Source organism: Sphaeramia orbicularis, chromosome 12 (genome assembly GCF_902148855.1).
Source record: "Sphaeramia orbicularis chromosome 12, fSphaOr1.1, whole genome shotgun sequence".
NCBI classification, from domain to species: Eukaryota; Metazoa; Chordata; class Actinopteri; order Kurtiformes; family Apogonidae; genus Sphaeramia; species Sphaeramia orbicularis.
In genome coordinates this window covers 6,507,677-6,519,474 of record NC_043968.1, presented here as the reverse complement: position 1 = coordinate 6,519,474, position 11,798 = coordinate 6,507,677, and the positions used below count along the sequence as shown (strand labels likewise).

At 40.3% G+C, this 11,798-nt stretch overlaps 1 protein-coding gene across 1 annotated transcript in view; it reads left to right on the top strand.

The window, feature by feature from the left end:
• The first annotated feature begins 873 nt into the window (after window positions 1-873).
• Window positions 874-11,798, top strand: part of ror2 (receptor tyrosine kinase-like orphan receptor 2) — a 150,011-nt gene continuing 139,086 nt past the window's right edge. The window contains exon 1 of the mRNA XM_030149929.1: window positions 874-1,430. Coding sequence (XP_030005789.1) covers window positions 1,367-1,430 — 64 coding nt within the window. The 5' untranslated portion in view covers window positions 874-1,366. The remainder of the gene's footprint in view (window positions 1,431-11,798) is intronic.

The window sequence follows — 11,798 nt, the reverse complement described above, 5'->3', positions numbered from 1 at the left end:
TCAGTATAAATGAAGAACCAAAACAGGATCCAACAGGAAAAGCACTGGGAGAACACAGACCTCCACCAGGACAGATCTGTCGTCCACCCCCCCCCCCCCCCGCACCAAAATGTAATCATTTCTTCCTTGTCCCAGTATCAACATTTCCTGAAAATTTCCTGAAAATCCATCCATAACTTTTTGAGTTATCTTGCTAACAAACAAACAAACAAACAAACAAACAAACAAACACACAAAGCCATCACAATACCTCCTGGTGGAGGTAATTAAATATTCCACATTACAAACATTACAAACCTTAAAAACAGACTCATCACACACAGTCCAGTCCATAATGACACGTCCTCCTCAGACCCAGGACAGGTCAGCAGTTCCAGCTTTAACTGGTTTTTATTCAGTCAGTGCATATACTGGAAACATCCTGATGCAACAGTTTTTCCAGATGCAGTTTTTAAATGTTTATGGAATGTCCTTTGTTTTGGACACTTTTCTGTTCTGTTCTTTTTTTGTATAAAGTTGTGAAACTCTTGTGCACATGTGGACAGTAAACCCACAGCTGGATCTGAGGAGCTTCTAATGTTCAAACACAGACTGTTCTTGTAGGTTTTCTTGTTGTTGTTGTTGTTGTTGTTGTTGTTGTTGTTGTTGTTGTTGTGGTTGTTGTTGTTAGACTGTGTTTTCAGTTGCTCGTGCTGACCAGTGGGCGGCGCCCTGTCCTCGAGCCTCACCGCACCTTTAACTGCGCGTGCGGAGTGTGCGCGTGCGTTGGCCTCACTTCTTTTCCAGTCTCGCCTCTTTTCATCGCGAGGAGGCGGAGGGTGGGGGGGGCAGGAGCAGGGTGGGGGTGGGTGGGGGGGGCAGTGGATCCTCAGCAGTCGCAGGATCCGCGCGGTGCTCGACGGTCTGAACCGGACTCTCCGCGGGATGAACGCGCCTTTGTTTCCGTGTGTGAACCCGCATCAGCCCCGCAGCTCCAGGTTCAGGGTGGACTCCTGGACCAGCTGAAGAAGGACTTCAGACTCTGCGGATCCGCCTGGAGAAGAAGGAAAACAAGGTCTGAAAGTTGAGAAAAGACGCAGAAGCAGCAGGAGCAGATCCAGGAGCAGCAGATCCAGGAGCAGCAGATCCAGGACCAGTAGATCCAGGAGCAGATCCAGGACCAGTAGATCCAGGACCAGTAGATCCAGGACCCGCAGATCCAGGAGCAGTAGATCCAGGAGCAGCAGATCCAGGACCAGTAGATCCAGGAGCAGATCCAGGACCAGTAGATCCAGGACCAGTAGATCCAGGACCCGCAGATCCAGGAGCAGCTGCGGCTCCTTCGGTCACATTTCACTCACTTTTTACGCACGACTTCCCCTTCAGCATGTCCACCTCCATGAGGACTCTGCTCTGGATACTAGTTCTGGCTCCAAATCTAAGATGCAACGGTGAGTCTGATTATTTATTTATTTATTTATTTATTTTTCCAAACTCTGAACTTTTCCAATCATCTGTGAACTGATGCTCTCCAGGGTTTAGACACTGGGGAGTGGGGGTTAGAAGTTCCTCCAAAACCCAGCTCACCCCCAGCCTGCTCCTGGTCCACCTCTGCTCCTTTCATTCCTGTGTCCTCTCCTGTTTGGAACAGCAGATGAGCCGCTGTGCTCCTGGTGTGTTCGGTTCGGTTCCGTGCGTAAAAGTTGTCTCTCATCAGATCCATTGTCTGATGAGGAGCTGGAGCTCACATCTTCTGCTGTAAAATTAAAAAAAAAAAAAAAGTGGCTGTTTTACAAGAGAGGGCGAACTTTAACCTCCTCAGACCCAGGAAATGTCAGCACAGTACCAGCTTTTATTTCTTTATTTTTATTCAGTCAGTGCCTGTACTGGAAACATCAGGATGCAACAGTTTTTTCAGATGCAGTTTTTCACATTCCTCTGGAATGTCCTTTGTGGTGGACAGTTTTCTTTTCTTTTTTGTATAAAGTTGTGAAACTCTTAACCCATAGCAGGGTCTGAGGAGGTGAAAACAGCTCCTTTCATTCCTGTTTCCTCTCCTGTTTGGAACAATAGCTGAGCCGCTGTGCTGCTGCTGCTGCTGCTGCTGCTGTTTTCTGTTCGGTTCCGTGCGTAAAAGTTGTCTCTCATCAGATTCCATTGTCTGATGTGGAGCTGGAGCTCACATCTTCTGCTGTAAAATTAAAAAAAGTGGCTGTTTTACAAGAGAGGGCGAACTTTAAAACATGTTAAAATAACACAATAATGTCCCACACAAAGCCACAAACTTTTTTTTTTTTACGCTCCAGTCTCCATTTGGCACCAACAGGTTTTACGCAGTTATTGTTGAATTTGGAGACTTTTTGTGGTTGAAATGGAGGTGGAGGTAGGTGTATGTGTGTGTGTGTGTGTGTGTGTGTGTGTGTGTGTGTGTGTGTGTGTGTGTGTGTGTGTGTGTGTGTGTACGTACGTGTGTGTGTGTACGTGTGCGTTTGGGGGTGGGGTGGAGGTGGAGGTGATGGTGTGGTCTCCTCCTTCTCCGCTCCTAGGACCACTTCAGCAGCCTTTGTCCTGCCTGTGCTTGTTGACATGTGTTGCTTGCTGATAAAAGGTGCTGTGTGCCTGGCTCAAAGGCCTCTGGGTCCTTGTCATGTTAATTGACCTGCAGAGCTCAGGGTGATCTCCCGTCTTTGTCACTCATGCTTATTCATTTACTCCTCATGTGGGGGGTGAGAGCTGCTGAGATTTCCTGTTTTCTGCCTCTGAGGACTTAACCATTTGGTATGAAGTGAAAGGGGGGGGGGGCTAAATCATTAGCACCTTTCACCGCCCTCCCTCCCCTTCTTTTTGCACTTTTTTTTGGAGTGTTTCTCTCTCTGCTCTGACCCCTACTGATGAGGAGGCAAAGAGGCCCAGCTTCATGAGGAGAAAAAAAAAATCGGACCAATGGCCCTGGAGCTCAGCGGCCAAATGAAAAACTGTGGGAAATGTATCCAGATGCCATTTATTCTCACCCAGTTCTGTGTATTTATTCTATTACAGAAATAGCCCATATTTTGGTCATATTCCAATCAGATCTGTAAAAAATTCAAATTCACACTTGATATCATTGACACTTACTGATTTATTTCTGTTATTTTATTTATTTCTCCTATCTCTTATAATGGGAAAATGTTTCAAAGTGGCACCAAATCCAGAATCAGATCCAGATGGAAATAATTTCAGTCCCTTGTGCTGACATCATCATACAGAAGCTGTAGACCAAGTTTGAAGTCAATCAGAACTGGAGTTTCAGAGAAGAAGACGATTGAAATGTTTTCCCCATAAGAGCCCATGTTAAATTTTGCGTCAGTTCCAGATCCAGAAGAAGATCCTGATCAGCATGTGGACATTATGTTTGGGTCATCTCCCCATCAGGGCTGGACTGGAGACATTTACACTGGAGATCATTTATATTTACTGAGTTATTGCATCCATCCACTTCCTATCTCTTATAATGGGGACATTTTTCAAAGTGGCACCAAATCCAGAATCAGATCCAGATCCAAATAATTTCTCTAACTTTTGTTGACATCATCATAAAGAAGCTGTAGACCAAGTGTGAAGTCAATCAGAACTGTAGTTTTGTAGAAGAAGGCGATTGAAATTTTTGTAACGGACCACACCGCCGCCTGTCGGCCAGTCAGCTACGAAGCAACGAAAATAAGTCTGGTTTTTACCGAGGAAGGTTTTCATCTCGAATAAGGTGTGGGACGTGTCTCTGAAACTGTTCCACAGGTGTTCTCCAGTTCATTCAGCTCTGGTTAAGTTTCAGATCAACGTTGACCCTCTTTACTCATTTTGTCACAATACTGATAAAACATTAGCTCATCTGTTTTGGGAATGTGCCTTCAGTCAGATTTTTTTGGTGTGATATCAGTTTTTTTTTAAATAGAAAACTGCATATTTCTCTAAACTTCAAAACTGAATATATTTTATCAGTGCTTATACATGTTATACATTCACAAAAATACATTTATTCAACATTTTTGTTGTGAAACCTCCTGTAATTACACAAGATATTTGTCAATTAACAAACAAGTCTGGTTCAACTGACAGAACAAATACTTCTTTTATGGTTAATTGTCAATAATTTTATCTGTTTTTATTTTTTATTTTTTTTACAGTATTAAACTTTAAATGAACAGTTTAATCTCATAAATAGAAAAGAAATATTTGTGAAATTATGATACATTTGCAAATGTATTTGAACTGTATTTTTCTGTGAAAAAAGAAAAAATTTCTTTTGAAAAAATGGAAATTTTCTGGTTATTCACAGTTACAGTTTTTTCATGTTATTTTTCATTTGACATGTAAAATCACAGTCTGATTTTGTCATTTCATTGATATTTTCCTGGATCTTAAAAATACAGGAAAAATCTGTGAAATAAACAGTGAAAATTCTGTTAAATTACAGATTTTTTTTTACAGTGTATAAAGAAGAAGACCCACTGTTTTCTTAACAATAATGAGTGGACATGTGTATAAATTATCTATTTATTTAGACGATCCTCTGAAAATGTTAAAATATGCCAAACATCTGGACATAAACCTAGCTTGTGCGTGAAAACATGTGTAAAGGTTCGTAGTTGTATGTAAGAGGAGGTGGTAACAGGTTTTAAACGTGTTAATCCAACACACCCAGTCTTTGTTTACCTACTTTTTTTAACGTAGTGAGTTGAAATCAGCGGGGAAACTACAACACAAATGCACCCACTGCGAAACTGTCGATTATCTTGAGTTTGTTTACTTTGTTTTTGTTATTTATCCCCAGTTTGCACCACAACTGTAATGGTATTATTAAGTACTCATATTGGTACTGGGTATTGGCAAGTACTCAAATGTAAGTACTTGTACTTGTACTCGCTCTGGTATCAGTGCATCCCTACAATCAACCTATCAGTGCATGTCTTTGGATGTTGGGAGGAAGCCGCAGTAATCTAAACCATACAGTACGTGTATAGAATATTAACCCTGTAAAGCCTGAACTAAAAAATTCCACTTCTTTGAAACTGGAGCCTTTATTAGTTCCTCTGAAAAACCCAATTTTTTTTTTTTTTTTTTTATCTGTTTCCATGTATGATTTCCAATTTTGTATCATATTTGATCCATCAGGTCTCAATGCTCAAATATTATTATTTTTGAACAAACAAAAACATAATATAACACAAACATGTCAAACAAATTCGCCAGCACAACTAAGAAACACACAGGTATAAGATTATATGTGTATTTGTATGTGTGTGTGTGTGTGTGTGTGTGTATTTGAATGTTGTGCATATATGGATGAACGTATGTTTGTGTATATGAATGAATGAGTGTGTTTGTGTGTGTGAATAAATATATAAATATAAAAGGAAGGGAAGGTTAAAGGAAGAGGGACATATATATATTATTAATAATATTGTAGGGAGAAGGGGTGGGATTAAATAAGTTGCACTTTTCGGGCATGTAAACAGAACTATTGTGCTGTTCTTCTAAGATTGTTAGGACTGTTGACATTTGTATTATTATGTGTGTTTTGTTAGTTTGCATATATGTTAAATTTTATTGCATGTTCAGAATAAATTACTAATTCCTTTTAAAAAGTAGAAAAGCACACAGAGAGCACAGACCCCCCCCCCCCCCATCACCACCAAAATGTAATCATTTGTTCCTTGTGCCAGTATCAACATTTCCTGAAAATTTCAGGAATTTTGAGTTATCTTCCTAACAGACAAACAGACAGACAGACAGACAGACAGACAGAGGGACAGACAGAGGGACAGACAGACAGAGGGACAGACAGATGGACAGACAGACAGATGGACAGACAGAGGGACAGACAGACAGAGGGACAGACAGAGAGACAGACAGACAGACAGACGGACAGACAGACAGAGGGACAGACAGACAGACAGAGGGACAGACAGAGAGACAGACAGACAGACAGAGGGACAGACAGAGAGACAGACAGACAGACAGATGGACAGACAGACAGAGGGACAGATGGACAGACAGATGGACAGACAGATGGACAGACAGACAGACAGAGGGACAGACAGACAACCCCTCTGCCGTTCCTTGGTGGAGGGAATAATGATTGTCCCAGTTCTTCCTCCTCCCTCATGAATGTCAGTCTTGTAGTGTCACTAAAGGCCTCTGCTGAATGAACTCCTCCCCCTGGTGGATTACCTGTGTAGTGCATGTATCTAATTGTATTCATCAGGTTTTTCAAGAAAAAAATGTCACACTGATCATGTAGAGGGTTTCAAAACTCATGTATCAAATATGATACGTTTGTAGTTTTAGGGTTAAAACGTCAGTATAATGGTAAAAATAGCACAGAGAGCTAAACGTAAAATAAGTGATTTATTTTTACAGGAGAACAGGGGCCAGTGTGACCTTCCAGTCAGCATGTATTTTATTTATGTAAGTGTTTGGACCAAAGCTGTTGGATCAGTTCATAAAGTGTGATGAGGTGAGAGGCCTGCATGCAGACGGAGGTGGAAAGAGCTGAACGCCAAGGCAGCAGCTGGGACCGAGGGGGGGGGGGGGGGGCGGTCCTAATGAGTCCTCCTCACAGCTGTGTGAGTCACCAGGTTGGGGTGGAAGCAGAGCTGGTGCTGATACTGGTGTTGGTGTGGACGGGGCCAGAGGGACTTCCTTTACAGCGGGGGGTGGGGGGGTGGAAGCCCAGCCCTGTCATCAACACATTCACATTTAACACAAACCTGACGGGGATCCGGGAAAAACACTGGACTGGCACCGATGAACGTATAGTGGTTTATAGCAGAGGTGTTTGTGTCAGACTGCAGTGGAAGCTCAGCTTCCACTAAAATGACTCAAATGCTCAAATCTGTTCAGTTGTTTTCATTTCATTGACTCCAAATGTGTTGGAACACGTTCATCTCTCAGACCAGTTGGTTCAGAATCAGTTTGATCCCAGATCAGTGGACTGGATGTTGTTCACTTCTCCTCCATTCCCGTGTCTGTGTTTTCTCCTCCATCTCTGCTCAGTGCATTTGTCCGTAGACGCTCAGCGTCCATGCTGTCCATGCAATGGGACTGAGTGGAACTGCTGGAAACTGACTCTAAACTGGACCAGCATTGGATAAATGACACTGTGTTGTCCCGCCCCCAGACGCTCAGCGTCTCTGGGGGTGAATGGAGCTGTGGGCGGAGCTCGGCCGGACGCTGAGCTTCCACATGCTGAATGGAGGATTGTTTCAGTTCCATCATTTAATCATTTCTTGTTTGAGTTTAATATGGTTTTGTAGATAGTTAAATCACTCAAACTGTCGGCTAGGTCGCAGTGAAAGGAGCATCTGTAGTTTAAAGGCTCCAGTCCTCCACCCACAACACACTGGGCCAAGGCCGTCTGAGCAGCCCAGCTCTGCTGGACATTCAGAGGACACTGGTCCAGTCCTGGAAAAGATGCCTACTGTGTACGATAAGGACACTGAGCATTTTCTTAATTTTTTTTTTTTTTTTTGATGTAAGCCGACAATGAGCTCCCCCTGTCTGAAAGATGAGCAGCCGACACTGGTTTAAAGATACAGTTGCGGAAAAAATTGTTAGACCACCCCTTTGTTTTCTTTTATTTCTTGTTCTCTTTTAATGCCTGGTCCAACTAAAGGTCCATTTGTTTGGACAAATATAATGAGAACAACAAAAACAGCTCATAGTAGTTGAATTTCAGAGCTGATATCTATCCATTTAACATGTTTTCTGGATAAAAACCAAAATCACTTCAGTTCTTCCGTCAGTATCTGTGTCATTGTACTGACACAAACAGTGCTTTTATTCATTCCATGTTTTCTTTTCTGTCTGTTTTAGTCACATGACACACACATGAGTTAGGACTGGATTACAGAACCAGTGTTTCTGATGACTTTGGATGGTCTAATAATTTTTTCCATGACTATAAGACTGGGTGTTGTACAGATGTATTAAAGGTTCAGTACCGTTAGTCTCATAGTCATTATATATTATATAGTCAAATATATAAAGCTCTAAATATACAAACATATATATGTAACTCTGAATAGATAGATAGATAGACAGATAGATAGATAGATAGATGTAATTATTATTATATCTTTATTTAGGCAGGACAGTGCACATTAATGAACACAATTATACATTCCATTTCAGTTTAAACATGTAAATATGTCGGCGTTAGCATCAGTGCTAATTTTCATCCCCAGTCTCCACTTAATACATAAACTGTATTGTATATGTACGTACAAACACTTTATTAAGACACAAAATTAGAACAGCAGTTTGTACAATATGTTCTAGACTGTATAACATCAATATGATAACTAAAGACATATACATAATAAGTGTCCAAAAATCGCAATATATTTGCAGTTGAAAGCTTCATACATGTTATTACTGAGTTGTTACTTAGTGAAAGCGTGGCTTGGACTGTTGTGTACCCCACTGTTCCAGATCCCACTCATCTGTGGTCTAATTCTGTGGGAAACACTGGACACATTGGCTGCACTGACAGCTTAAGACAGACGAGCAGACAGAAACAAACCCGGCTCTTTAATCTGAAAGTTAAAAAACCCTCATTGCTGTTTCGGCGTTGACCTCTTGTGTGCGCTGACTCTTTCATTCTGACGCTGTAATGAAGTGGTTTGGATGAACTTTTCCTGTAGAACCTCCCTGCTTGTGTTCAACAGTCACTATTTTCCCAAAACTCAACAAGAACAAGACAGAATTAATGACTGCAGCCCCAGAAACAAAAGCTTGTATTTTTTCCTTTAATGATACACTCATTTGCTTCATTCTAAATAAAACCATTCCAAGCACTTAATTTTCTGAGTGTTGCTAATGCTGATTCTTTCCTGAAGTCATATAGAGAGCAGATATAAAACAGCAGGTAAGAGCCATTCATGTGGAGTTTCATCCCAAAAAAACTAAAAGCGATTCATACTGTTTCAATCAGGTGCCCCACATCAAATTAGACATAGTTTAATATATATACATGTGCCCGGGGGGGGGGGGGGGGGGGGGCTCTGTGGTTTAATGTACTGTATGAACTAATGGGTTTGTTATTTCGCTACAGGCCAGGCACTGATGGAACCGACAAACAGAAAGAGCCATGATTAACTGTTGCATGGCAGACACGGCTCAAGCTTTTCCTAAAGTTTTATTGCCCCCACTTCGAGGCCATTACGGCCTAGTTTACCTCCCGGCCGTGTTTCCCCTTCCCCCGTCCGGAGCTGTGAAGTGAAGCAATGTGTCGCAAACTGGACGAGTCAGAGAAGTTAGCCAGAGGTCAGTCCATTAATCCAGAAAAACCCAGGACTAGTTTTGGGGCCGTTCCCAAATGAACTTTTCTCTAGATTTAGCCTTTTTTTTAAGTGATTTATCACCATTTATTGCGACATAATCCTCTGTATTTTGCATTTTTTCAGTGAAAATCATGTATTTTTCTTTATTTAATTCACTGATCATGTAGATTTTCATTAAAGCTCAGAGTAAATTCAAAAGGTTAGGGTTAGAAAAACAGACTTTTTCAGCAAAATCTATAATTAGTCACTTTTCCATTGGACATCTGTGCAAAACTTTACCGATATTTACTAAATGTCGAGAAAACAGAAGTGTGTAATGTTGGTTTTTACATTAAATCACAAATGCGATGATTTATTTATTATCACGAAATGACACGAGAAGTCATTCCGTAAACATGAACATAAATATGGTGTAGATTTACAGATATATTCATTAGTATTATATATAACCCCTCTATCTCCTACTAAATTTAAAAATGATTGGGTTTCCTGGTGTGTCCACACATGTTTCTTCTTCTTTTCTTGTTTTAACGTCTGTCAACATCCATTTTTTAATTCACGTGACTCTAGTTACAAATAAAGCTCTTTCCATTGCAGTTTTGCATGATATACCATTTGAGCTACGCCCGAAAAACCACCTCTTGCCAGCGTAAAAACTTTTAATCGAAAAATGAGACTTTTGGTGAAATTGTCGTTTTTCCATTAGATAAATTTTTATTATTTACGCAATTTGAGGGTCAATGGAAAAGCAGCTAATAACTGAACATAAACCCAGTGTGTTCATCCACTGTCACTGATCCAACTCCATGGGTTTGACTGGAGAATAAATGTGATAAACTGTAAATGCACATTAAAACAGCTGGATGGAAACATCTGCAGACATATACACTGCAGTTGACTTTGTTAAGGTCAAAGGTGCCGCTACATGGCATTATAAATGAATAAATGTTGTACAAGAGAGACGCTTTGGCTACAGATATTAGACAACATGAGGAAAATATGCATCAAATCTGTATCGTTCCCAAAGGAATTTTTCTCTCTATTTAACCTTTCTTAAATGATTTATCACCATTTATTATAATATTATCGTCTGCATTTTGCATTTTTCATTGTAAATCATGTATTTTCCTATATGTAATTCAGATGTTCATGAAAACTCCCAGTGAATTCAAAAGTTATTACATCAAAACAGAGAAAACTGAAGATAAAGTGAGTTTTTCAGTCAAATCTCTCATGAACTGAACATAACCCCAGTGTGTCCACCCACTGTCACGGATCCAGCTCCATGGGTTTGACTGGAGAAGATGATGGTGTTTCCACGGTAACTACGGAGCCCCTGAACGTCCAAATGGGTCATATCTGATGACCATGAAAAGATGAAGAACTGTATTTTACACCAATTATTGACATGGATTGATAGGATTAATGGATCAGCAGGTATTAAACAGTTTAGATCAGTAGATGCTTTTGGTCGACGGTGGAGGTGTGGGTCTTAATGGGTTAACCGGAACATTTAGTAAAGACAGAAATAAGCCGCGTTCCACTACATGGTACCGGCTCGACTGGACTCGGCCTTTTTGCGTTTCCATTGCGTAAAAGTACCTGGAATCTGGTACCCGGTACTAGTTTTTTAGTATGTACTCGGCTGACGTGAAGAAATACTAAAAGATTTGATATAAAAAATAATTAGAAATAATATTTGAATGAAACTTACAAAAAGAAAAAAATACTGATAGTGACAGGAGTTATGTTTGTTTAGGAAAAAATGTTGGTGCGAGATGAATTCAATGAAAGAGCATTAGGCTACGTCAGTGGTTCCCAACCTTTTTTGGCTCATGACCCCATTTTAACATCACAAATTTCTGGCGATGTCAGACATTCAAAACGGAGACTTTTTTTGCTAAAATTTTTTTTTTTTTTTAAATCATGTAATAGTTTGCTATACTTTGTTGCAAATACAGGTTAATTTTAGAGGACATTTAGTCTATATAATGTCTATTATTGTGGACAGAGGCAGTAAATCCAGGTGTAGATTACTGCACAAAGGGAGAATTTTATTTTCCTTGGTCAGGATCTGTCCAGTCAGTCCAGCTGTGATTTACAAGGAGGACAATTAATACTGAACAAACAAGAACTGAAACTATGAATTACACTGGGTTACAAAAAAAATGTTTTTTGCAAGTTGTCTACGTTTTTTCAACTGAATTAGGACCATTTTGCACCGCTAAATCCAAAAATGACATCTGTTTTTCTCAATCAGGTCAGGTTTTTTTGTTAATTTGATTTTGAAAAATTTGATCTTCTCACAAAATTGATGACATTTTTGTGACTTTATCTGTTGATTTTTTATATAGTTCTCACCCAAAATAGGTTTTAAGAGAAAAAAATCATTTTCTAACAGGATTCCTGTTAGGTACAATGGTGTATTCACCGCAGATGTAGCAGAATATGTCAGGCTTATTTTTGCCAGATGTTCTTGTCGAAGCCATTTCATTC